Source organism: Acomys minous (genome assembly GCF_964271855.1).
Source record: "Acomys minous genome assembly, chromosome: 15".
In the NCBI taxonomy this organism is placed as follows: domain Eukaryota; kingdom Metazoa; phylum Chordata; class Mammalia; order Rodentia; family Muridae; genus Acomys; species Acomys minous.
Window position 1 is genome coordinate 79,015,820 of NC_140497.1, and position 24,713 is coordinate 79,040,532.

General features: G+C 41.1%; 1 protein-coding gene across 1 annotated transcript in view; it reads left to right on the forward strand.

Annotated features, from left to right (window-relative positions):
* Positions 1-16,066, forward strand: part of LOC311585413 (uncharacterized protein) — a 37,203-nt gene extending 21,137 nt beyond the window's left edge. The window contains exons 5-6 of the mRNA XM_084760575.1: positions 6,841-7,002; positions 15,911-16,066. Of these exons, the coding sequence (XP_084616701.1) occupies positions 6,841-7,002; positions 15,911-16,045 (297 nt within the window). The 3' untranslated portion in view covers positions 16,046-16,066. The remainder of the gene's footprint in view (positions 1-6,840; positions 7,003-15,910) is intronic.
* Positions 16,067-24,713: the final 8,647 nt, after the last annotated feature.

The window sequence follows — 24,713 nt, forward strand, 5'->3', positions numbered from 1 at the left end:
CTGACAGTAAGAAATTACCTTGAACATCTCTTTTGGACCTATACTCATTGTTCCCTTGGTAAGCCTTGTCACATTGCCTGCAAACCCCTGGAAGCCTAGGCCTTTTTTCTGGTTTATATTTAGAAAAACCATTGCCCTTGGAGATGCCTTGTTCACAATTTTGCAAATGACCAATTGTCCCACAGTTAAAGCACTGAGCATTTTGAGATCTGAGACATTTATCAGCTTGGTCACAAGTCTCTTTGTAAATGACCATATTTCCTGCAATTGAAGCCCCAAGCATTTTGATATTGGAAACCTCTAGCTATAGCTTGCCTGTGCTATTAGCATGGTGCACATTAGAACTGACATCAGTCGTACTCCTTACCCATGCATCCATAGGCACCACTCATGCCGCTAATGGTCTTAATAACTTTTCTTATGTTCTGCATTTGAGTTTTCAAATTCCAAGGTTTCCATCAACACCTGTCTTGTGTCAGTGTCAGAAATGGTTTTGTTCACAGCTGAAAAAAAATTGTTTAAAAAAAATCAGTGTAGACTTCTCCAGAGCCTTATATAATCTTTGTAAATGAGGTGGACCTTTCCCTGGGTTCTTCAGCCTTGTCCCAAGCTCTTAAAGTCACTAAGCAACATTGTTCTATATTAGCATCATCAAATTGAATCCATTCTTAGATATCAGAGCGTTGCCCTTCTCCTAGCACTCAATCTTCTGCTACATTCATTCCCTTCCTTCTATTTCACTATTCAGGGTCCGTGGCTTTTCACTCCGCCATATTAACCTTTGCAACTGTGGGCTGGTCTCTAGTACAGCTATCACCAATCCCTTCTGATCTTGGAAATAATCCTATTTTGAGTAGCCCAGTTATTTAGAATTTGTTTCACATAAAGTAAGTACCTTAGATCTATCGTCTCTCTAGGTTGCCATCCTGCCTCATTATAATCTTGTTGTACAACATTAGTGGCATGTGCTGTGTACTCCTGGGAAAGCTGATGGTGGTGATGTCATAACCCCGGTCATCCCTCCGCCCACTCTGGCGAGGTTGGTTCAAGATTAGCCCTTTCTTTCAAAATGGACCTCTTCATCGGATTGTCCTCCCACTTCTTTAGCTTTTCTCTGACCCAGCTGCCCTCTGGCACAGTTTCTTTCCCTCTTTCCTCCTGTGGGAAACTCCTGCTCTCTTGAGCACTCCCTGGACTAAGCCTATTGTTCTCTTTTTTCCAGTGCTCCTCCATTCCCAAGAGCTTCCATTTCCACCTGCATTTCTCCAGCTGGACCACCAACTCTACATCCCTTTCAGAAAAGAGAGAGTAGAGTGACCCCTTTTGTTTTCCCATTTCAGCCATGTATCCCCTCTCTCTGGCCCCTCCATTTCCACTAGCAATTTTTCTAGCTGTTTAGATGGTTTCAGACTTTTTTTTGGAAACAAAATATATAAAAAAGAAAAATAGAAAATCGCCTCTGGGAGCAAAGTGGGGAGTATCCCAGCAGGAGCAGCCACAAATGTTTTGTTGGCCTCTTGAAAAAACAATCCTTTCCTTTGTCCCCTGCCTTTTCCTCCTTGTCATTTGAAATCAAATTTCCCATTTTTATCTTTAACTTTTGAGCCCCACATTGAGGCACCACTTGTTGCTTGCCTTTGCTACTTTGTGGTTTCTTCTTTTTTCCCACCTCCCAGCACCTGATTTCACTCCCTATCACTAGATAGGGGAGAGAGAAGGGGGTGGTGGCAGGGAATCCTTGAATCTGATTACTTCTTGTTTCTTCTTAAAGCATGACTACTAACAAACTGCAAACACCCCCCCTGAACAACCACCAACTACCAACCCCACCTCTCAGGGCTCTAGCACTTATATACCTTCTGAAAAGTTCCCAGAATTCCAAATATCACACAACCTCAGAAACAGTCTGTATCTAGTAAAACCATACATCTGCTAGAGCAGGAGGCAAATCAGAGTCAGCTACTGTGGACAGTCCAAAGCAGTCTTACAGCCCCACACCTGGGATTAAAATGAAAACATAGTCTTATAATATTAATGTGGTATTTTTTAAAGAACCCAAAATTCTAGAATTGTCGCTGCACATACACACTTTAAGGAAGCTGGAGAGGTGGTGAGAGATGAGTTGTATACACAGAGGACTTGGGTTCTGTTTCCAGTGCCATTTGGTGGCTTAAAACAAGGGATCCTACATACTCACCTCACTTCTGTGGCGTTAGGCACTCACATGGTTTGCATACAGCCAAGACAACAAAACACTCACACACATAAAGTAATATAAGTAAATATGAGCAATTTCAGCAGACACCTCAACAAAAAACATGACGAGATGGCAAGCCTAAGATGCTGCATTCCATGCATCATTAATAAGTCGCAAAAAAACAAAGAATGTCTACAATACAATTATTGAAATTATTATTAAATACCGACATTACCAAATGCCAGCAAAGATGTGGAGCAGTGGAACCATGTTTTCAGGGCTGGTGGGAATGCAAGTACAGCCAAGTAGATAAACAATTTGGCAGTTTCCTTTAAAACTAAACATTCAGAGGCTATAGATTTAGCTCCGTAAACACTGGCTGCTCTTCCAGAAGATCTGAGTTTAATTCCTAGTACCCATATTGGGTGGCTTAGAACATCTGTAATTCCACTCCAGGAGATCCAAAGCCTTCAGGACTCTAGGAGCTCCTATACCCCATTGCATATAGTCATGGGAGAACACACATACATGTAGACGAAAATACATCTTCAACGTGAAGTCAGTGAGATGGCTCAGCAGCTAAAGCTAGTCATCATCGAGCCTGAGGCCCTGAGTTCCATCCCAGCGTTCACACAGTGGAGGAAAGAATCACCTTCTGGAAACTGTCTTCTGACTTCTATGTTTGTGCCATGGCAGCACACTCTGCCTAAAAAACTAATAAATAAATATAATTTTTAAAAGCTAATAATTCTCCTTGATATTTTACCAAATAACTTGAAATTGCTACTATACAGAAACATATAAGTGGATGTTTCTGTAAGTTCCATTTAAAATTGCACAAATTGGAAACAATCAAGATGTCCTTCAGTAGATGACTGGAAATGTAACATCCAAATAGTGGGCTGAGCATGGTGGCTCACTTCTTTAATCCCAGCACTCGGGAGGCAGAGACAAGTGGATCGCTGTGAGTTCAAGGTCAGCCTGGTCTACAAAGTGAGTCCAGGATAGCCAAGACTACACAGAGAAACCCTGTCTTGAAAAAAAATCCAGCCGGGCGTGGTGGCGCACGCCTTTAATCCCAGCACTCGGGAGGCAGAGGCAGGCGGATCGCTGTGAGTTCGAGGCCAGCCTGGTCTACAAAGCAAGTCCAGGACAGCCAAGGCTACACAGAGAAACCCTGTCTCAAAAAACCAAAAAAAAAAAAAAAAAAAAAAAAAAAAAAAAAAAGAAAAAAAATCCAAATAGATGTTATTCACAGATGAGTTATCAAGCTACAGAAAGCCACATAAGGACTCCCTGGTAACATAGCAGACTAGAGCTGATATTGTGTGAGCCAGTGAAGAGGAGAGTCAAATAAGGAAACATACCATTTAAGACTGAGCAGTCCAAGGTCTCTCACTCTCTGTTCATTGTCCAGTTATGGGTCTATATTTGTTCCCATCTGCAGCAGGAAGAAGCTTCTCTGATGATGGTTGAGTGAGCTACTGATCAATGTACAAAACATTCCATCCAACAAAAACAACATATATTGAACACATGGAACCTTCTCAAAAACACACCATTTTCTAGCCTACAAGTCAGATCTTAACAAATACAAAGGAAGTCATCTCTTGCACCTTTCCAACAGTGTAATAAACTAGAAATCAGTAACAAGAAAAACTATAGAAACGACACAAAGACATGAATACTGAACCTCTTAAATAACAGTAGTTCACTGAAGAAATCATATAGGAAATCTTAAAGTTCTTAGAAAAGAATTAAAAAGAAAGCATAATTGCCAGAATCTTTGAGATATAGCTAAGACAGTTTTTTTTTAACATTTTAAGATTTTATTTGTTTGTTTAACAGTGTTGGGTCTTGTGCGTACTAGGCAAGCAAGCACTTGACCAGTGAATCAAACTATAAGCCCAAGCTAAGGCAATTCTAAGAGGAAAGTTATCACTCTGCGTGCTTACCTTGGAAAAGTAGATCTCAGTGAGATGGCTCAGCTGATAAAGGGACCTGCCAGCAAGTCTTATGAACCCACGTTTAATCCTCAGAACTTATATAGAGGAAAGAGAAAACAAACTGCTACCAGTTTTCTGTCATGGTGCGTGTTCTCATATAGAAGAAGAAGAAAAAAGAATGAATATAGTTTCAAACTTTAAAAATCATATCTTAAATAAATGACCTATCTATATGTATATCTTTGTACATCATGACACTAGAAAGGGAACTGTAAAGGGGGAGGAAAAGACCTTACTGGAGGAGGGTATATAAAGGGTAATTAAATACTAAATACATGTAATACTAGGAAAGGGAAGCAGAAAGGGGGACTCACAGAAGGCAGGAGGAGAAAGGGAACTAGTTGTAGGTGGGGAAGGGAGATGAGAGGCTAATGAAGGAGTGCAATGAATAACAACAGTATAATGAAGGTGTATGAAGATGCTGGGATGGAGCCCAACTTTGTATGCTAGCCCAAAACAGTAACTTAAAAAATAAAGTTCAAATCAAAGGCAAAAAGAAAACAAGGTACTTCTGGCAGTGGTGACATTTTTTTTTTAACTAGACTTATGATACTAGACATGAATTTCCTCCTCTTTTTTTTAAAATTTATTTATTATTTATTACTTATACAGTATTCAGCCCGTATGTGTGCTTCCATGCCGGAAGAGGACACCAGATCTCATTATAGATGGTTGTGAGCTACCATGTGGATGCTGGGGATTGAACCCAGGACCTTTGGAAGAACAGCCAGTGCTCTTAACCTCTGAGCCATCTCTCCAGCTCCAGTGGTGACATCGTAATGAGGACAGGACCAGTCCCTCTACCAGGGACCTGTCTGTGCTGAGTGCAAAGGGGGAAACAGCCAGTGTACTGGAGGGAAGAAAACTAAACAGTGATGTCAACAACAGTGAAGATAGGGAACTCGGCAGCCAAACTAATGAGGCTTTGGGGGTCCAGTCGTTAATGTGAGTGTTAATATGTCCTTGTATAGACCAAAGAAGCTGGGACATTTAGGTTACAGAAAGATTCAACAAAATAAGAAAGCTAGGAAATGAGGTATCATTTGCAGACTGTCTGTTCAAAAATCTCTCTCATGCAAAGTCAGTAATGGTTTTCTGAGTCTTATTTCAGAATATTTCATGTTGCCATAGTTATTTGAAAATGTCGGGTAAAACTACATAAGTTATTTCTGATGGAAGAACCTAAAATATGTATTAGTAAATGAAAGAAGTTGGGTGTGAAAAGGCCAGAATCTTTTCTGTTCAAATTACATAACACGCAGGAAATCATCACACTGTGCACATAAGAGCTGCAGTGGTTTCCAGGACTTTGGGGACGAAATAGTAAAAACACGTAGACAATCAGAGTGTTTTACTGGACATAAAACTATTCTGCGTGACACTTGGAGAACAGATTTATTAGGGCTGGAGGGATGGCTCAACAATCAAGAGCATGTGACGCCCCTTGCAGGACTCAGGTTCAGGTCCCGGCACCCACATGGCAGCTTACAACTGTCCATAATAACCCTAGTTCCAGGGGCTCCAGTGCTCTCTTCTGGTCTCCAAGGGTATAGTCACACACACACACACATACATACACAACACAATACACACACACACACACACACACACACACACACACACACACACACGAATGCAGGCAAAATTCATATAAAATGAAACTAGTTTTAAAATAACAGTTATATTATATGTTTGTCCAAACCTAACCAATGTACACCGCTAACCATGAGCTGGTTGATATTGGTGAAAGTAGGTGTCACTGAAAGCATCAGAGGCTTTCTTGCCTGAGGTGAAGATAACTTGGGGTGCCAGGGTCTGAGGTGATCAATCGCTACCAAAGCTACTCCAAGCCAGTAATCTTTCCAGACCTTTGTCTTCCAAACTTGAAGGGTAAGCTTTAGAAAGGAGTTGCGCTAAGGTGATGTGAGAGAAAAAGAAGGTAAGTTTAAGAGAAAGAAAGCAAACAGAGTTCCTAGATAGATCGTCTCAGGATTAATGAGCCATTTATGGATTTATTATTCACTTATTTATTTATTTATTTATTTTGATTGAGGGGATGTAGTAAGAATTTTGGAATTTTTGTTTCTTTAAAAATCATAGAACTAGCCGGGCGGTGATGGTGCACACCTTTAATCCCAGCACTCCAGAGGCAGAGACAGATGATCTCTGAGTTCAAGGCCAACCTGGTCTGCATAGTGAGTTCCAGGACAGCCAGAGCTACATAGTAAAACCCTGTCTCAGAAAACAATAACAAAAGAAAAAAGAAAAAAACGACAAAAATATTATAAGAATGTGTTTTTATTTTAATTCCAGGTGTGGGGATATACAGCTGCATAGCAGCAGCTGACTGTGATTTTCCTGGGGCTCCAGCAGAGGTGTGACTTTGCCAGCTGCAGATGGCTGTGCGATTGCATGACATTTGGAATTCTGGACTTTCAGAGGGTATATAAATGCTAGACCCTTGAGAGGCATGGTTGGTTGTTGTTGGTCAAGGTTTGCTAAGTAGTCATATGCAAAGAAGAAAGAAGACTAGGACAATTTGTGGCTTATTTGATTCCTTATAAAAGTGAGATGTGCCTTGACAATACTGTGTTTCAGGAATACAAATTTAAGTTGTTTTATTTCATTTCTATATAGCTGGAATACAATAAAAATCAAAGTGACAGCACAGTGTCTACAGTGAAGAGTCAGGTGACTGACGTAAAAAATATTATGTTGAAAAACATGGACACAGTTTTAAAAAGAGAGACAGAAACAGTGAATGTCATCACTGAAGGAGCAGATGACCTCCAGGCAACTGTAAGTAATTTGCATGCTCGCTGACCTTCAGTAAGGAAAGACACAATGTTGCTACCCTGAAAACAGCTTCCTCTAGGCAAAGACACACAAGGCTATTGGGAGATAATACTTTGTAACCAAACAGAAAGAAAAGGAAGGGCAATAGAAACATTAAAGAATAATTTCAGGGCTGCAAGCTGCCTCGCAGGCAAAAGGTACTTGCTACAAAGTCTGCACTTGAGTTCCACCTTCACAGTAAAAAGAGTGGAGGAAAAGATGCAAGTCCAGCAAACCTGTCCTAACTCCTACATTGGCCCTGTGGCCTGTAGGCGCACACACACATATACATGCATGCACACAAGATAAGTAACCTGTAAAAAAGAATAATTAGATAGTAAATGACATGCAAGGATTATTATTCACTACTAGGTGATGCTTTATTTATGGTTTTAAAAGTCATTTAGAAAGATCATACTAAAATGTTGATGGCTGAAATTATATAACGTGTGAGCGTTTGCATCAGGATAACGGGCGAAAAAGGACAGCAGAGCGGGTTGGAGATGAAGCAAAACTGATCCCACTGCTAACTACTCATACTGTGCTGAGTACATAGGGGCTCATCTATGTTGACTTTTGCATGTCTCCTAAATTTTAATACTTTGGGAACTAATGTGGACGGCTTCCTTCCAGTATTTTTTACACACTGAGTTCTGTTAGTTAATGCCGGTTTTTTCCCTTCATCTATTTTTTAATTAATTTTTAAGGATTTATTTATTACGTATATAGTATTCTGCCTGCATGTACACACATAGCATACTCAGATTACAGGCACATGTGTATACATTCTCTTTTTTTTTTTAAAGGGAAAAGAACTGCTTTGTGTTTTTTTTGTTTGTTTTTTGTTTTTTTTCTCCTTTATTAATTTATACTTGTTACATCTCAATGGTTATCCCATCCCTTGTATCCTCCCATTCTTCCCTCCCTCCCATTTTCCCCTTATTCCCCTCCCTGTGTCTACACTTTTCCTAGTTTAAATTAGCCAGGAACTAGACAGGAATGACAGTACCTGAAATATTCATTTCATCCCTAATGGGATGAATATTGAAAGAAGTACTTCCCAGTTGGCTATTGATTTTACATTCAGATTTTGGTCCAATCCATCAACCACTTTATTATAGTTCCTCTGTACTCCTATTCGCTTGATAGAAATTTTACCCCAAACAGTGGTAAACGTTATCCAATATCTTTTCTACATTGATAATTATTTTTCTTCTTTAATCTAATATGATGAAATACTGTTTGGATTCAGTGTGTCTGGTTGGATGTCTTATAAGAGTCTACATTTTGTAATTTTGTGGTTATTGTCTCCAAAGACTACTTCTAACCATTTATACAAACTATTTATAAAATAGCATGTGGCATACATATTTCCATATTATTTGGTGTGCGCTGTGCCCGTTAGAAGTTCTATTTTTTCTTCCTAACCGTTTGTGATTGTGAGTAACTGGAAGCACATGGCTTGGACAGGAGGCCTACACACTTGATCACATCTCTACCACAGGTTAGAATTTTCAGGGTTTTTTTTTTTTTCTTTTTTTCGAGACAGGGTGTCTCTGGGTAGCCTTGGCTGTCCTGGACTCGATTTGTAGACCAGGCTGGCCTTGAACTCACAATGATCTGCCTGCCTCTGCCTCCCAAGTGCTGGGATTAAAGGCGTGCACCACCACGCCCAGCTTTAGAATTTTCTATTAATGTATCATTTGTATGTGGATGTGCACATTTGTGCACTTGTGCACACGAAGAAGTCACCAACTGTGTTGCTCTGTCACTCTCTTCCTATTCCTTTGAGGCAGGGTCTCTCTCTGAACCTGGGGCTCACTACTTTTCAGCTGTGCTGGAGCCAGCAAGCCCCATGATCCTACCCCGACCCCAACTCCTCAGAGCTGGAGTACATGGGGTGTACTGGACATGGGTGGTGGAGTTCTCAAGACTGCAGTGCAGCAAATGCTTCTAACCACTGAGTCATCTCTCCAGCCTCTAAAATATTATTCTCAAATGAAGATAAAATGCACTTAGTATAATATTAGCAGATGAAGTGTGTCGCTAAAGACAATACATTTACAGTATCATATGCCCATAACTTCTGTGTAGTTCTGGAACATTTTCAGCTCCCCTGAAAGGAAGTCTCACCACTTGGTCACTCCCCAGCCTTCTGTCTCCATGGCCTACATGTTCCATGTATCCTAAACTATATACTAACTTTTGTAGTTGTATTTTCACTTTAGTGTTGTGGGCTTGAACTTTATCTAGGTTGAAGGATGAATAATTTCTTTACTACTTTTTTTCTTACTGAAAAATATTCTATTATCTTAACATTCCAAGTACCCCAATTTGCTTATCCATTGATGAAACTGATGTGCGTTTGGGACTTTGTATGTGCTGTTTTGTTTGGTGGTACTGCACCCAACTCCAAGCCCTTGCACATGCTTGGCAAGCACTTCAGCACTGCATTATACTTGCCGTTCTGTGTGGCTCAGGCTGGCCTCCTGCTCAGCGTTCCTCCTGTCTCAGCCTCCCAGTTGCTGGGTTATAATCGCATGACATTGTATCCTCTGTTGTGACTAGCAAAACTATGAAGTTTACGTAAGGTTTGTTCTTTTTTTTTTAGGTTTTTTTTTTAGTTTTTTTTTAAATTAATTTATTCAGATTACAACTCAATTCTTTTTTTTTTTTTAAATATACAAGAGTAGCTTTATTTATACACAATGATGTTGTTGGAAATGTGATGAACATGGTCATATCATGAAATTCACAAAGGAGTCAAAGCAAAGCAGATAGCATCCAAGAAAGAAATTGAGCATCATAGGAGAATCATTGTATGAATAGTTAATGTCATATTGGGAAAGGGTAGCAGGTTTCTTGAGATAGAGGTACTTTGTACCTGGGGAACTGTACAACTCAATTCTTATCCCATCACTTGTATCCTCCCATTCCTCCCTCCCTCCCACCCCCACCCTATTGCCCTCCCCTAGGTCCATGCCCAAGGGGGATTTCCTCCCACACTTTATGGTCACAGGCTATCAAGTCTCATCTTAGTAGCCTGCCTATTCTTTCTTTGAGTGCCACCAGGGCTCCCCACCAAGGGGAGGTGGTCAAATGTGGGGCACCAGAGTTCATATCAGAGTTAGTCCCTGCTCTCCACATAACTGTGGAGAATGTCCTGTCCATTGGCTAGATCAGAGTAGAAGCAGAAAGACTCACATGGTATATACTCACTTATAATTGGGCACTAGCCCAAGAGGCACGTCCCATGAAAGTCTTCACTTACCAGGAGATTGGGATAGATGTGAGAACATCCTACTGGGACTCTAGGTAAGAGAAATAAAGGAGATGGGGAAATAGAAGGATCCAGAGGATCTTAGAAACCTACAAGAAGAACATCGTAATGGGTGGATCAGGGCCCAGGGGTGTCTGCTCAAACTATTACACTAATCAAGGTCAGTACAAGTAGTAAACATCGAACCCCTACTCTGATCTAGCCAATAGACAGGCTTGTTCTTAACACATTTACTGTGTGTGTGTGCCTGCGTGCCTGCGTGCTCCTTCTATTGTATGGGGTCTGGGGACTCTTGCCAACAACCTCTCCGAATGATGGAAAGGACCCATACCGTGGTCGGGAGCCATCAGAGGCTCGGTAGGTCTTGACATCTGCACCAAAGGAAACCTAAAAGAAATATGGAAATAGTTCAAGTAGATGATTGCAAATGAAAATCCTGATGTGCGTGTGTGTGTGTGTGTGTGTGTGTGTGTGTGTGTGTGTGTGTGTACATATACATATATGTATATCCACTTTCTTTGGTTACCTGAAGGAACCAAACCTACTTGAAGCAGCCACTTAACATGATCATTGAGTGCAGTGCTGCTGGTGAGAAATGGTTGGATCCTGGATACAACTATAACGTGCTTAGCAGGGTTAGAACTGCCGAAATCCTGAAGGGGAGGGAGAAAGCAAGCCGAGGAGAACTCAGTGCTTTGGACCTTGTGAACAGAAGGCATGGAGACATTATCCTCCTCTGAGTCAGAGCAGCGAGCACCACTCCTAGCCTCCAGCTCTTCTTCTTATGTTGATGTTCTTTCAAATCCAGCCATATGGTTACGTTTATTATTTTATCTGGCATTTCAAGGTGATGTTACTTGGCCAGATTACAGGAATACTTAGTCCACCATATCAATGGAGCTGTGTGCTTAATAGATTCTCTATCCTATAGCAAAAGAGGAGACGCCTTAATCTCAGAAAACAATGGCAGAAAAAGCATTTTTTCCAAGGATTTTATTTCACTTCACTGTCTTACCTTACAGATTCCACCTTCATGTGCACTTACACTTTCACTGCAGGAAAAAGTCGCCTCTTTTTTAAGCAAGTTTAATAGAAGCGGTTCAGAAAAATGGAGACTTTTATTGTAGTGGCTGTTTAAAGGCAGGACCTCACTACAGAGCCACCTGACTCTGCCCTCACACTCCTGCCTCAACTTCCATGGGTAGGGATTACAAGCATGCGCATCCTGCGAGCCAAAAGATGAAACTGGCCTGCCGTGCTTTACAGCACCTCCTGGAGAGCAGACACTGCTCACTGAGTTCTGCTTTGCTGCCTGTACTAGCTTTGTCTCTTTTTCATTTTGTCTTTCTGTAAAGATTCCATTGAATGCTCTTTAAAGAAAAGACTTGAGGGGCCGGAGAGACGGCTGAGCATCTGAGAGCAGTTGTGGCTCTCGCAGAGGATCCAGGTTTGGTACCCAGCACCCACCAGGTGGCTCACAAGCACTTATAACTTCAGTTCCAGGGAATCTGACCCCTCTTATGACCTCCAAGGCCTCTAGGTATACCAAACAAGCAAAGTGCTCGTACACACAAATAAAATGGGAGAAAAAAATCCTTTTACGTGCAGATATTTTTGATAGGGTCTTGTTGTGTGGCCCTAGCTGACTTGGAACTCTATTTGTAGAACCAGGTTGGTCTTGAACTCACGGAACTCCACTTGCCGCTGACTCCTGAGTGCTACTACTAAAGGCACGCACCACCACTTCCAACTATTTGTAAAAAGCAGATTTTCCAGGTGTGTTGTGACTGCACATGTGCGTGCATGCACACCTGCAAGTGCACATGTGAGAGCAGGGGCCATTGAGAAGCCAGAGGTAGACCCCACAGGACTTCCTCTACTGCCCTCCACCTTATTTTCTTGAGACAAGACTTCTCAGTGAACCAAGAGCTTACTCTTTGGTTGGACTATCTGGTCAGCAAGCTCTAAGGAACAGCTTGTCTCCGTGCCCCCCAGGGGTATGGGTAAAGACAAAAGCTACCACACCCTGCTGTTGTGTGGGTGCTAGCAATCTGAACTCAGATCCTCCTGTTTGCTGAACAGTCATCTTATCACTGTGCCATCCCCTAGTGTCCATATTTCATTTATTTTTAATGAAAAGTAGGTCAATAAGTGGTCAGTTTTCCTAAAAATAAATACAGATCATACATTTTTAGCAGGTTACATGTAAATCTTCAGGTATTCACTCAAATATAAATTCCAATTTAAAATAGGTAAAAACAAATATTTTAAACATGCATAAACCACTAGGATGAAAAACAAGAGTAGGTGGAAATCAACAGCACTTTTAGGACCAAATAAATGCATGAGTAGTTACTGACCTCAGTAAAGGTCAGTTGAACCATAAGATTTTTACCAGCATCCCTTGGCTTCTCTGTGCTAGAAGCTGGTCACATTCCCCCTAGTTGTGACAATTCAAAAATGTTTCCAGAAGTTGTCAAATGTTTCCTAGAGGGCAAAAATTGCCTTCCAGTTGAGAACTCCTATTTTATATATGAGGAATATGGCATCATACAAAACAAGTAAAAATACCTCTGAGAAATAAAGTCAAGACTGAGAAAGTCAAGACTACACAAAACATTTAACAAAACTGAAGGTCCTGCTCTCTGAGAGCCCAAGGCTGTGAAAGGGCCTGCCAGGCTGCCTTTATTCTACATGTTATAGAACCTGAGATTCAAACCATATATATTCATTCCATGGATTACAAAACTACCAGTATGGCAGTGGTGGTGCACGCCTTTAATTGCAGCACTCAGGAGGCAGAGGGAGGTGGATTGCTGTGAGTTCAAGGCAAGCTGGGTCTACAGAACTAGTTATAGAGAAGCCAGGGCTACACAGAAGAACCTCATCTTGGAGAGGGGGATGGAGGAGAAAAAAAGGAAAGAAGGAAAAAAGCAAGGAAAGAAGGAAAAAAGAAAAGAGAAAGAAAGAAGTGAACAAAAGAAAAAAAATTACCTAAGAGAATGCAGCATCTGGCTATATCTTCCATTTTTTTTTTCCAAGGCAGGGTTTCTCTGTGTAACCTTGGCTGTCTTGGACTCGTTTTATAGGCCAGACTGACGTCGAACTCACAGCAGTCCACCTGCCTTGCCTCCTGAGTGTTGGGATTAAAGGCGTGCGCCACCACTGCCCGCCCGGCCCAATAAATTCTAAAAAGTATATTCTGAAAAGTATATTAGTCACCTGGCTTCTTCATAGCAGATGCTTAGAAATAGCCAACAATCTCTTGGGTACATAAGCCTGGGCTCTTTTTCATAATTGTTCTTACATTAGAAGTATGAGGCTGTGGCTGGAGAGGTGCTCAGTGGTTAAGAGTTATTTGTGCCTCTTGCAGAGAAACCGGGCTTGATTCCCAGCACCTACGTGGAGGCTCAAAACCATATCTAACTCCAGTTCTAGGGCATCCGCCACCTTCTTTCTGACTTCTGGGACCCGCAGGCATGCATGTTGTGAACATATGTACATGTAGGCAAACATGCACAGGCATAAAATAAATCTAAAAATTTAAGCATACATAACGAAGGAGCCCTGTAAGGTGAGGATGGAGAGATGGCTCAGAGGTTAAGAACACCAGCTGTTCTTCAAAAAAAAAAGACCCTGGTTCAATTTTTAGCACCCACATGGCAGCTTTCAGCCAGTTCCAGGGATCCAATGCCCTCTTCTGGCCTTCACAGACACTGCGCTTACATGGGACACAGATATGTAAGCAAAACACCCTACATATTAAATAAACTTAAATAAATATATATTTAACATGCCACACGTGTATGAGAACGTACTAAGCATAATTCACATCTGTATTTGTATATATCTCTGTGACCACATTACCTGACAGAAGCCAGGAAGAAAATGTTTGGTTTTGGCTCAGAGCTTTTGAGGATGTCAGTTCAGGAATGAATTGTGTTCAGCACAGGTGATGTGTGCCAGCAGACTAGGAACGAGAGCCAGCAATGGAGGCTGGACATAATCTCACCTCTAACAAGCTTTCAATGGCTAACGACACCTCCAAAAGGCACCCCAGTTCTTCCAGCTCGCACCCCTAACTGGGGAACAGCATGGGTGTGTAGGGACACTACAGATTCAAATCGTAACATTATGGTGTTATGAAAATTGCCAGTAAAAAATGAAATTCTCATAAGGCAGTCATCTTAGATGTGCTATGTTCGCTCAGTTAATCGGTACAGCCTGGGAGCCAGGGGAGGGGAGCGCACATCTGTAATCCCAGCACTGGGGAGGCAGAGGCAGGCAGATCTCTGTGAGGTTTGAGGCCAGCCTGGTCTACAAAGTAAGTCCAGGATAGCCAGGTCTACACAGAAAATCTTTGTCTCTCTTTTAAATATTTATTTTTATTTCACATGTATTGCATGTATGTCTGTGTGAAGGTGTAGGCTTAGAGTCAGCTGTGAGCTCCCGGGGAGAACTGGGAATTGAACTCTGGTCCTCTTGAAGAGCAGCCAGTGCTCTTTTTTGTTTGTTTGTTTTGTTTTTGTTTTTCGAGACAGGGTTTCCCTGTGTCACCTTGGCTGTCCTGAACTTGCTTGCTTTGTAGACCAGGCTGGCCTTGAATTCACAGCGTTCTGCCTGCCTCTGCCTCCCGAGTGCTGGAATTAAAGGCGTGCGCCACCACGGCCCGGCTCAGCCAGTGCTCTTAACCACAGTCATCTCTCCAGCCCAAAACCTAGTCTCAAAAACTAAAATAATAAATAATAAATAAACAAATCACTACAGACCTTCAAGGCACTTCACAGTAGATATAATTGTCCCCATTTAAATTGTCATTAATTCAATAAATATTTAGTTTACAGTATGTCATGCATTGTCCCACACTGAGAAAATAAAACGCAGCAAAACAGGCAAGAATGCAGGCCGTAGAGCTTTCTCTTATTTAGCATCATATGACATTTACTGACTGATTAACTAGAAAATAATCGAGAACTAGCTCAGCAGTTAACAGTGCTTGCAGCTCTTCCAGAGGACCCAAGTTTGGTCCCCATGGCCACCTGTAACTTGAGCTCCATCCAGGGAACCCAATGCCACACTCAAGCAAATAACTCTTTCAAAAGCATTGAGAGCCAGGCTGGAAAGGTGGCTCAGCAGCTAAGAGCTGCTAATGCCCTCTTCTGGAGTGCAGGTGTACATGCAGGCAGAACACTGTATATGTAATAATAAATTAATTAATTTTAAAAAAAGAATTGAGAGGCTACACAGAGAAACCCTGTATCAAAAAACAAAAAAGAATTGAGAGCAAGGTGTCTAGAACAGAAATGTGATCAAATTTAAATTGGATTATAACATAATTCAGTAAACCACAAAGAAAATGAAGATGAGAAAACATGTTCAAGGTCCCAACAGTGAGAAAGTCACAGCTCCGCACAGGCGCCTGGCCCCGTGGTGCTTCCCTTTACCAGTCTACTGGGTCCTACTGACTGCTTTTGGAACTGGCTAAAAACTAAACTGAATCCATTCTTTCAGATGTTTTCTTGAGTATTTGAGTGTGCCACTGAGTTCAGACATGGACAGAAAATTCTAAGTTTGTGTTTATTTTTATTTCAGGATGAAGAATTTGAAAACAAAAGGAAGATTCCCAAGAGGATATGGTGGAAATGCTTCAAGATTGTAATGACCACCCTTGCACTTCCCCTGTCAATCATTATCATTCTTTTAAGTACACACATAATACCCACCTGACCAATAAAGTGTTACATGGAATTTCAGAGTTCTACACGCAGTAACTATGCGCTCACTTAGTGATAGAGATTGAGGAAAGGATGGACCAGTTCCTGACCCTTTGGCATCTCCTGACTCCTTTCTGTTTCTGTATCTCTATGTCCCTAACACTGCTTTGCTACTGTTGCCCTTCCTCCTTGGCCTCCCTCAGCTGGAAGACTGAGTGATGCCTGCACCTGTAACCCTAGCACTCAGGAGGCTGAGGTGGGCCGATCCCAGCTCGTCTACACACCAAGTCCAGGCCAGCCAATCTAGACCAAGAGCCTAGCTCAAAACAAGGGACAAACAGCACGGTGACTTGTGCCTGTAATCCCAGCACTGAAGGGACGACGCTGTAATCCCAAGACTGAAATGGCTCAAGGCTACCCTAAACTGCAGTGTTTTCCAGGGTAAACCTGAGCTGGCTTACAGTGTGAGAACTTGTTCAAAAGTAGAATTTTTAAAAAGCACAAACCCTCGGATTACACTACTGAAGCTCAACTCAACTGTGCCACATGGTGACCTAGGTGTCTCACGACACATGACACTATGTCCTGATCTTCACCTGGCAGCGGATACTGACAGAATATTCATGTTTCCTACAGAGTAAATCTCATCTAAGTCTTATCTACTAATAGTGGGTTACTGAATTAATGCCATTAACTACTGATCATCATATTGAAACCCACAATTAACCATAAAATGCCCTTAGAAATGAGGATTTTTTAATATGAGCATACATACAGTCTCATCTTCCATATAGTTCATTTGAAATGAAAAGTCAAACCATTGTGTTTTATGGGAGGCAATTCCTTATATAAGGATCAAGAAACTACTAAGCCTTATTCTGTGGTACAGGTCACAGGCCTTGTCCTATCTTACCACCCCGAGCGTGCTTTGTTGTTGCTTAAAGTGCAACTCATGTGTCAACTTCAAATCACAAGGATGCTGACAATCAGAGCAGCCAGCTCTACTCTGCAGTTCTGAGCAAGGGGCTTCAGTGGTGTCCTCCAAAGAGGATTAAGGTCTTTCTCCTGTGACCTTTGCTCACAGTGTGGCTGTCTAAGTATGCACATGCCACTGTGGCTGTCTATGGAGGTCAAGGGATAGCTTTATGAGAGCTGGTTCTCTGCTCCCACCATGCACACTCCAAGGACTGAGCTCAGGTCAAGAAAATTGGCAGCAAGTACCTTTCCCGGCTGAGCCATCTCACCAATTCAAGATCCTAAAAGTTATCGAAAGAATTTAATTTCGTGCATGTAAGTGCAGCTCTTAGAAGACTGAGGAAGATTTAGTTTAGGTCAGCTTAGGCTACATAGTGAGTTCTGTGCCAGCCAGGGCTACATAAACACAAAAAATAAAATCGTGAAAAATGAATAAAGGAAAAAAGAAAAATAGAAAAGTAAGCCAGGTATGGTGTTGCATTCCTTTAGTCCCAGAACTTAGGAGGTGGAGGTAGGCAACCTCTGAGCCTGAGGCCCACCTGGTCTACATAGTTCTATGCCAGCCAGGGCTACATAAAGACAAAAAAAATTAAATTAAAAGACCAATTAAAATGACATAGCAACCAACAGGGAACTAGACCAGTTGATGCTTTAAAGAACTGTGATAATGGGGCCGGAGAGGTGGCTCAGCGGTTAAAGAGCACTGGCTGCTCTTCCAGAGGGACTGAGTTCAATCCTTGGCAACCACATGGTGGCTCATAACCATCTATAATGTGATCTAATGCCCTCTTCTGGCCTGCAGGCGTACATACATATAGAGCCCTCATATACATAAAATAGGTCTTTTAAAGGACTGTGGTAATGACCAGTTGGCTGACATTTCCAACAGCCACCTTGCTTGTTTATCCCTCCACTCCATTCACAATATGTAATCCTTGATAGCTCACACAGGGAAGTATGCTGCACCTCAATACTGACTCTCATACAACATACTAATGGCCTGGGGTGCAGTACATCACTAAACTCTACTGTGACACTAACATAAACGCTTTAAGCTTATTAGCCTAAGGTAAAGATTATAGGTCACTGGTAGGCACATAAAGGCCACCACATGTTTTTATTTTAGTTATTTCCTGAATCAAGCATTCATTGGCATATAGTCACAAGACCCATTTGACTTATGAGTTTGTATGACCTCTTAATTGTGGGTCAGATAGGACAATCAGTAGTTTGTTGCCAGACACATTGTTTTTAGGTGAAAGAATTTGAATAGTAAGGAAAATTGTCACATATCTCACGGACACTATTTTTGAAACCATACAAAATTTCCTAATAGCTTAGTGGTTTATAATTTTGTAAATAAAAGATGTATTGTTTGTTTTGTTTTTCGAGACAGGGTTTCTCTGTTGTAGCCTTGGCTGATCTGGACTCACTTTGTAGACCAGGCTGGCCTCAAAGTCACAGAGATCCACCTGTCTCTGCTTTCCAAGTGCTGGGATTACAGGTGTGTGACACCGCGTTCAGCTAAACATGTGAATTCTAATAGTACATATTAGCATAATTATTATTAGACAGTTAGGCATCATCTAATCTAGTTTTCATTACATATTAGAAAGCCAAGAATGAAAAGCCTCTTTAGGAAGTGGGTAGGAGTTAGGAATCAAACCAAGGATCGTGCGCCACAAGGCAAATACTATCCCTGAGCTACAGCCCCAGCCTTGAATTTTGAGGTTTTTAAGCTCATCTCCATTAAGCATCATGATAAAAGCACGTTATCTCCCTGATTCCAGGCAGGAGGAGTCTCAATACCTCATTTCCTACACAACCAAGCAGAGTTTAAGGGTTTTTCAAGACAAAAATGACTGTGTGCGTTGAAGAAAACTGCCTGGAGGAAAGAGCATTGCTTAGAAATGGCTCACACCCTGGTGTTTGTACTCAGGCTGCCAGCAGAACCTTAGCAGGAAGACGTGTGAGGGCCTCACAGGCCTTCCTCATCTAGGTTCCTCCAACTGGCTGCCTCGCTGCTCTGCACCAAGCAGCTTGGAAGCATTACCACGAGAACTCAAGACAAAACAGATTTTTTTTTTAATCCTAAATTAAGGGAAGTAGGAAAAATGACAGCAACATGTTCAAACAGCATCTACGTAAGTAGCATACTGCACAGCAGAGAATAAATTCAATGAGTGACCAAGACAAGCACAAGTCACTACATGTCATGAATTACAAAGGAGTTGAGACTTAGATCCTACAAGTCCCATGTGTATCAACAGTCAGAAGCAGCCCGGTCAGCAGTGAGTGTGCTGGTAACTAGACTCAATCTTGCCATCAACTCTGAAATAATTTCACTGTCCACCCAAGATGACTGAAGGCCAAGCTGTCAGAGGCCCTTGGATTATTACGAGAAGGAAGCCAATGGCTGAACGCTGCTGGAGGTATATCTGTCTCATGGAACACAATCATGCAAGCAATTGTTCAGTTGCCAACACAGCCCAATTTCTTGGTTCTCTTTATTGCTGATTCCCTCGGGTGCTTTTCTTCACCCCCCTCATCCCAGTGCTCTCTCAGGCTGAAGACTCTGAATACCAACTTCTCAACTCCCAGTTACTACAGCTACTTGGATATGCAAGCACCTCAAATTTTAGATTCCCTAACTCAACTGTCTTTTCCTTTCTTCACAAGCCTACTTAATTTGACTATTTCTAGTTTCAGTACATGGAATTTCAACTACCCAGTAATCTGAAACCATAAAAATCTTGAACTCCTCCCTTTGGCTCTTCTTTCCCATTCAATCAGCAACATTATAAGACTTCTTCGTCAGTGTTCTGTAAGCTTCCTAACTCAGGGAATCTCAGACCCACAGAAACAAAAGTAGAGTTCCTTCAGAGCACCCAAAGGCATTTGTCCTGTTCTGGTGATGCTAACTGTACATCATATTCCTCTGTTCTGTGCCCAGCAGAGGCACTTAACACCAGCTACTTTCTCACTTTTAAACTTCATAGACACACACAGCAACAAACATGAAGCTTAGTTCCCAGGCCTCAACATGACAATCTGGCTGGTCTTAAACTCAGGTTATCTGCCTCTGCCTCTCAAAATGGGATTAACAGTGGCTCTCAACCTTCAGGGGTCAACTGGCCCTTTCACAAGGGCTATATATCAGATATTTACATTATGATTCATAAGAGTAGCAAAATGAGTTATTAAGTAACAAAAATAATAATTTCATGGTTTGGAGTCACAGCATGAGGATCTGTAGGCTGCAGCATTAGGAAGGTTGAGAACCACTCAAGTAAAGGAATACGCCACCATCAGGCTGAATTCAGAAATCTTAACAGGCACCTGGGCACCACCTCAGAAGATAACGCTACTCTGGGATGGAACCTGTGTGTGTATCATTGTAAGGTGAAGAAGTGCTAACTTCAAAGCACTGAAGTATGCCTCAATTATGTCCATGGGCAAGGAAATTATATTACAGCTGGGAAAAAAAAAAAACAACGGATGTTTGTTTAATTCACCCAATATCAGTAGGCAAACTACAGAACTTGCACGCAAATTCCCATTCAGTGTATTAAACTACAAGCCTAACAATCCGCTAAACAGAAAGCTGCACTGAATGCTCCATGTTCAAAACTCACAAGTCTCTAGAGAAGCTCATTATGTGTGAATTATGGCAAAACCTATTATTTTATTCTGCCTTTTTTCTTTTTTTCCTTTTTAACAAAACTGGTTATCTGTTAAGACCTGAAAGTGCCTTGGCGAGGTCAACAGTAATTAACCACATTGCTCTAAACACGTTGGGCTAATGGTGCAAGCCTGCAATCCCATTGCTTGGGAGAGGCTTACGCAGGATAAGCTGACATTCAGGACTGCATGGTCTACATAATGAATTCCAGGCCAACTAGGAATACATAGCAAGACCCCCACCTCAAAAAGGCAAGAAACAAGACAAAATGCCATTTTGCTTCCTAAATTTACCACTACTGAAAACATCTTTGTCAATGTTGCTGCCATTAAGCATCTAATTAAATTTACTGTTATCTAGGGGGGAAAAAAACAACAGAAAACCAACCAGTGGTCTAATACAGAAGCTAAAAAGCAAACACCTCTAGTACAAAGTCTCACCACCCTTACATCCTTCCTCATGAGTGTTCTGAAAAACTAAAACAGCCCTTTTCTATCAATCTACTGATTCTTCAATGTGTAATATGTTTTTGACTGCTTGTGTATAAAACTTTAATTTTCAAAGGATCCATCATTTAAAGTGCTTATGTAATGTTTACAGTCTCTTAAGTAAAAACAAAATCTTAATTTAAAGATATTCATCCAAGAGAATAGCTTAAACTAGGGGGAAAAAAGACAGTGCAAAAATGCATGAGTGCTATAAGCGTTTAATTGTAAAACAAAAGCACTACATATTAAACATAAGTGATCTTTCAGAAAATAAAATTTAGTGCAAATGAAAACCCCATGAAAGCCCACTATAAGCTTCAACTGAAGATCTGTAAGGAAACTTCTACAATGGAAACAATTTCAGTGGAATTTGCCTGGGAAGAGAAAGTCCTGGAAATGTTAATGTTAAAAGGTACAGAGAACATCTTTATAATTTAAAATGAAGTCAACCAAGTACTGAAAAAGGCATGCTGATAGGTCTTAATACATAAAAATGATCAGCAGTAGCATGCTTTATAGACCAGTGATTGTAGAAGCAATTTACAATTTTGTTTCAAAGTTTTCTTTACCAATTTAGGCATATCTCAACTGTAATACTCAAAAAGCCATCTTCCAAAAATTTTACTAAGTATTCCACTTCAGTCACACACCTGTTTTATAAAAAAATGTGATTAAGCTCAATATAATCACTTCCATTCATACAACAAAAAAAAAGGCAATTATGTAATTCCTTTTCTCAAGTATTTATTCAAAGCAGTTTCCATGACATGTTAAATGTCACATTCAGGTACTGGCATTAACAGATAAGTTTCTTCCAGTATTTTTTGCTAAAAGAAATTAAAAAGCAAGGAGGTAACCTTGCCTTCAAAGTCTAGAGTGCAAACAGAATACAACCAATTCAATTACAAATATATACAAATTAACTTTGAAGTGTTGTTGCCAACATTGTTTCCCAAAATAGAATTCTAAAACCTTCAGCAGTGTAGTTAAATAAGTGCCTACTTGTATTTTTGGGATCTTTAAAAATTCTTTCCAAGTTGACAGGAACAAATTTGGATCACCTCACATAGAATCTAATTCTGAAACACTGTTAAGTACTCTTTTTTTAAACTGGGGAACAAAGTCCAGGGATTCCGTCCATAGGCACATGTCCAGCCCTAATGCAATTTTCTAGGTCTTTCCCCTGCCCCTAGAAGTACCATCCTTCACCTGCCTAAAACATAGTTCCCTGGCTCCCGTAACGCTTTACCTAAGGCTGTTGACAAGGAACGTGCCACAACCAGACATCCTTGAGGTGCCAAGTATGCATAACCAGCACAACTCCCGACGTGAGCAGCAAGCTAATTGACAATGCAATGGAGGGCTGACAACACTGAGAAGGGGTAAGATGCACACAGTGGAAATGTATACTGCCTGCAGAGAACGTAAAAACCACTGCCATGTCCTCAACTATGGCTACTCACTGCTCTTCTCCCACTCAGTGCTGATGTCACCTTTATACTCACTAGAATGCGAACATCATTTGAATATTTTTTCCTCCATACTAGATGTAGGATTCATGACTAAACTTCTTAAAACATGTACTCGTCTTTATAGGAGATAAAAGGAAAAACTCAAAAACCTTATGGAACAGTATGTTTATTCTAGCTCTGAGCAATGGTCTTTAATATATGAGCACAGCTAAGAAAGACACTTGGGGGTTTATGTAAAATGAAGACTCGCAGGCAACACTGCCTTACAATTGATGCAGATATAGATGGTCTACAGGCCTCTTTGGAATACATTATAATACTTAACTTTCACCAAATTATGAGATTACAGGCAATTTGAGAGCAAATTATAATAACAAATTAATTTGCACAACTCAGTATTTAGGTGGCTAGAATTTTACCCGAGGAAATTCAGACAAGACCTCTGAACTGTGCTAACCTATTAACAGCTTTTAATGTGGCCAGCAGTGAATATAGGATGCATCCTTCACTTTTCAGCCTTACCAAAATTTGGTTTAAAAAGAGAAAAATGCCCACACACGCCTTTAATCCCAGCACTCAGGAGGCAGAAGTGGGGCAGATCTCTGTGAGTTCAAGGGGGCTGGTCTACAGAGGGAGTTTCAAGACAGGGCTACACAGAGAAACCTTTGGGGGAAGGGCATGGATGAGAAAAAATGAAAAAAAAAAATCACTCTCTGAACGTGATAATATATCACACACACTATTAGGAAAGTGAACCTCATCACTGCGTTAAGCATGGATGTAATTAGAGAATGCAGGTTAAAACCAACCCCAAACCCAAAAAAAAGCGCACTAATGCAAATACTGTACTAGATATTGAATTCAGTCCTTCTGGTTATCAAGAATCCTAATACCTCAACATCCTAAACTCAAAATACTAGGTAGAAGGCAGTCTTTAAAATAAAAAGAAAGAAAACCAGGCAGTGGTACTATACGCCATTAATTCCAGCACTTGGGGGGCAGAGACAGGCGGATCACTGTGAGTTCGAGGCCGGCCTGGTCTACAAAGCTAGTCCAGGACAGCCAGGGCTACACAGAGAAACCCTGTCTCAGAAATAAAAAAAAATGTTCCAAACATGCAAAACATAAAAAATCTAGCAAGTGGAACTTACTTAGGATGAACTGCCATCCACGTAACACACTGAATTCTAACTTGGGAAGAGTATATTATGAAGCAATTGTTCTGCCATACTGAAAAGGCCTAACTCTGTAGTGCATATTAAGTTTGGGGAAAGTTTTTAAAAGGAGAAGCAGAACTCCAGAAGAGAAGCAACTCACCAAGTAGTAGATACCTAGTACACCAAAATACAAAATGGATTCAGGGCAACAGTCCTAGAAAACTTGTTGAAGATTGGCAGTACTAGCAGGTCTACCCAGAACTACAACCAAAACTACCCAAAAATCTAGCAAGAAAAGTGTTTCTGTAACTGAACTACAATTCTAAAGGGGTAATGAGTTATCATTTAAATTTACCTTTTACTCTCCTCAAGCTTTTCACCAAACACCCTACACACACATACACACACAAATTACTCTTCTGAAATTCTACTAAATACCATGGACTTCTAAATGCAGACATGGAGAGCTTCAAATGAGAATAAGCTTTACAAACTCATGTGCAAATGTAAAGAAAACAATATTATGTCAGCATGGACAGGATCTCAAATCTCCCCTAGAGCCCAGTGGCATAAGAAGTGGTAGTCCAAGTGCCAGTTGACACATGGGTAATGAAAAAAGAACTAAAGTCTGATCACAATGTAAGACTGCTACATGGGTTCTCCCATCCTGGCAAGAAACAAGTCTCTGAAGAAGTTGCAATGGTTCGCCGGATATATCCATCTGCCTTCTTCCCAGACCTTTCCCTTCAGGAAGGGTGGGGAAACTCCAATAACTCAGACAAAAGAATACAAATTATCTAGAGGTGCTCTTTTTGTTTTTTCCAGACGGGGTTTCTTTTGTAGTCCTAGCTGTCCTAGACTTACTTTGTAGACCAGGCTAGCCTTGAACTCAAGAGATCTGCCTGCC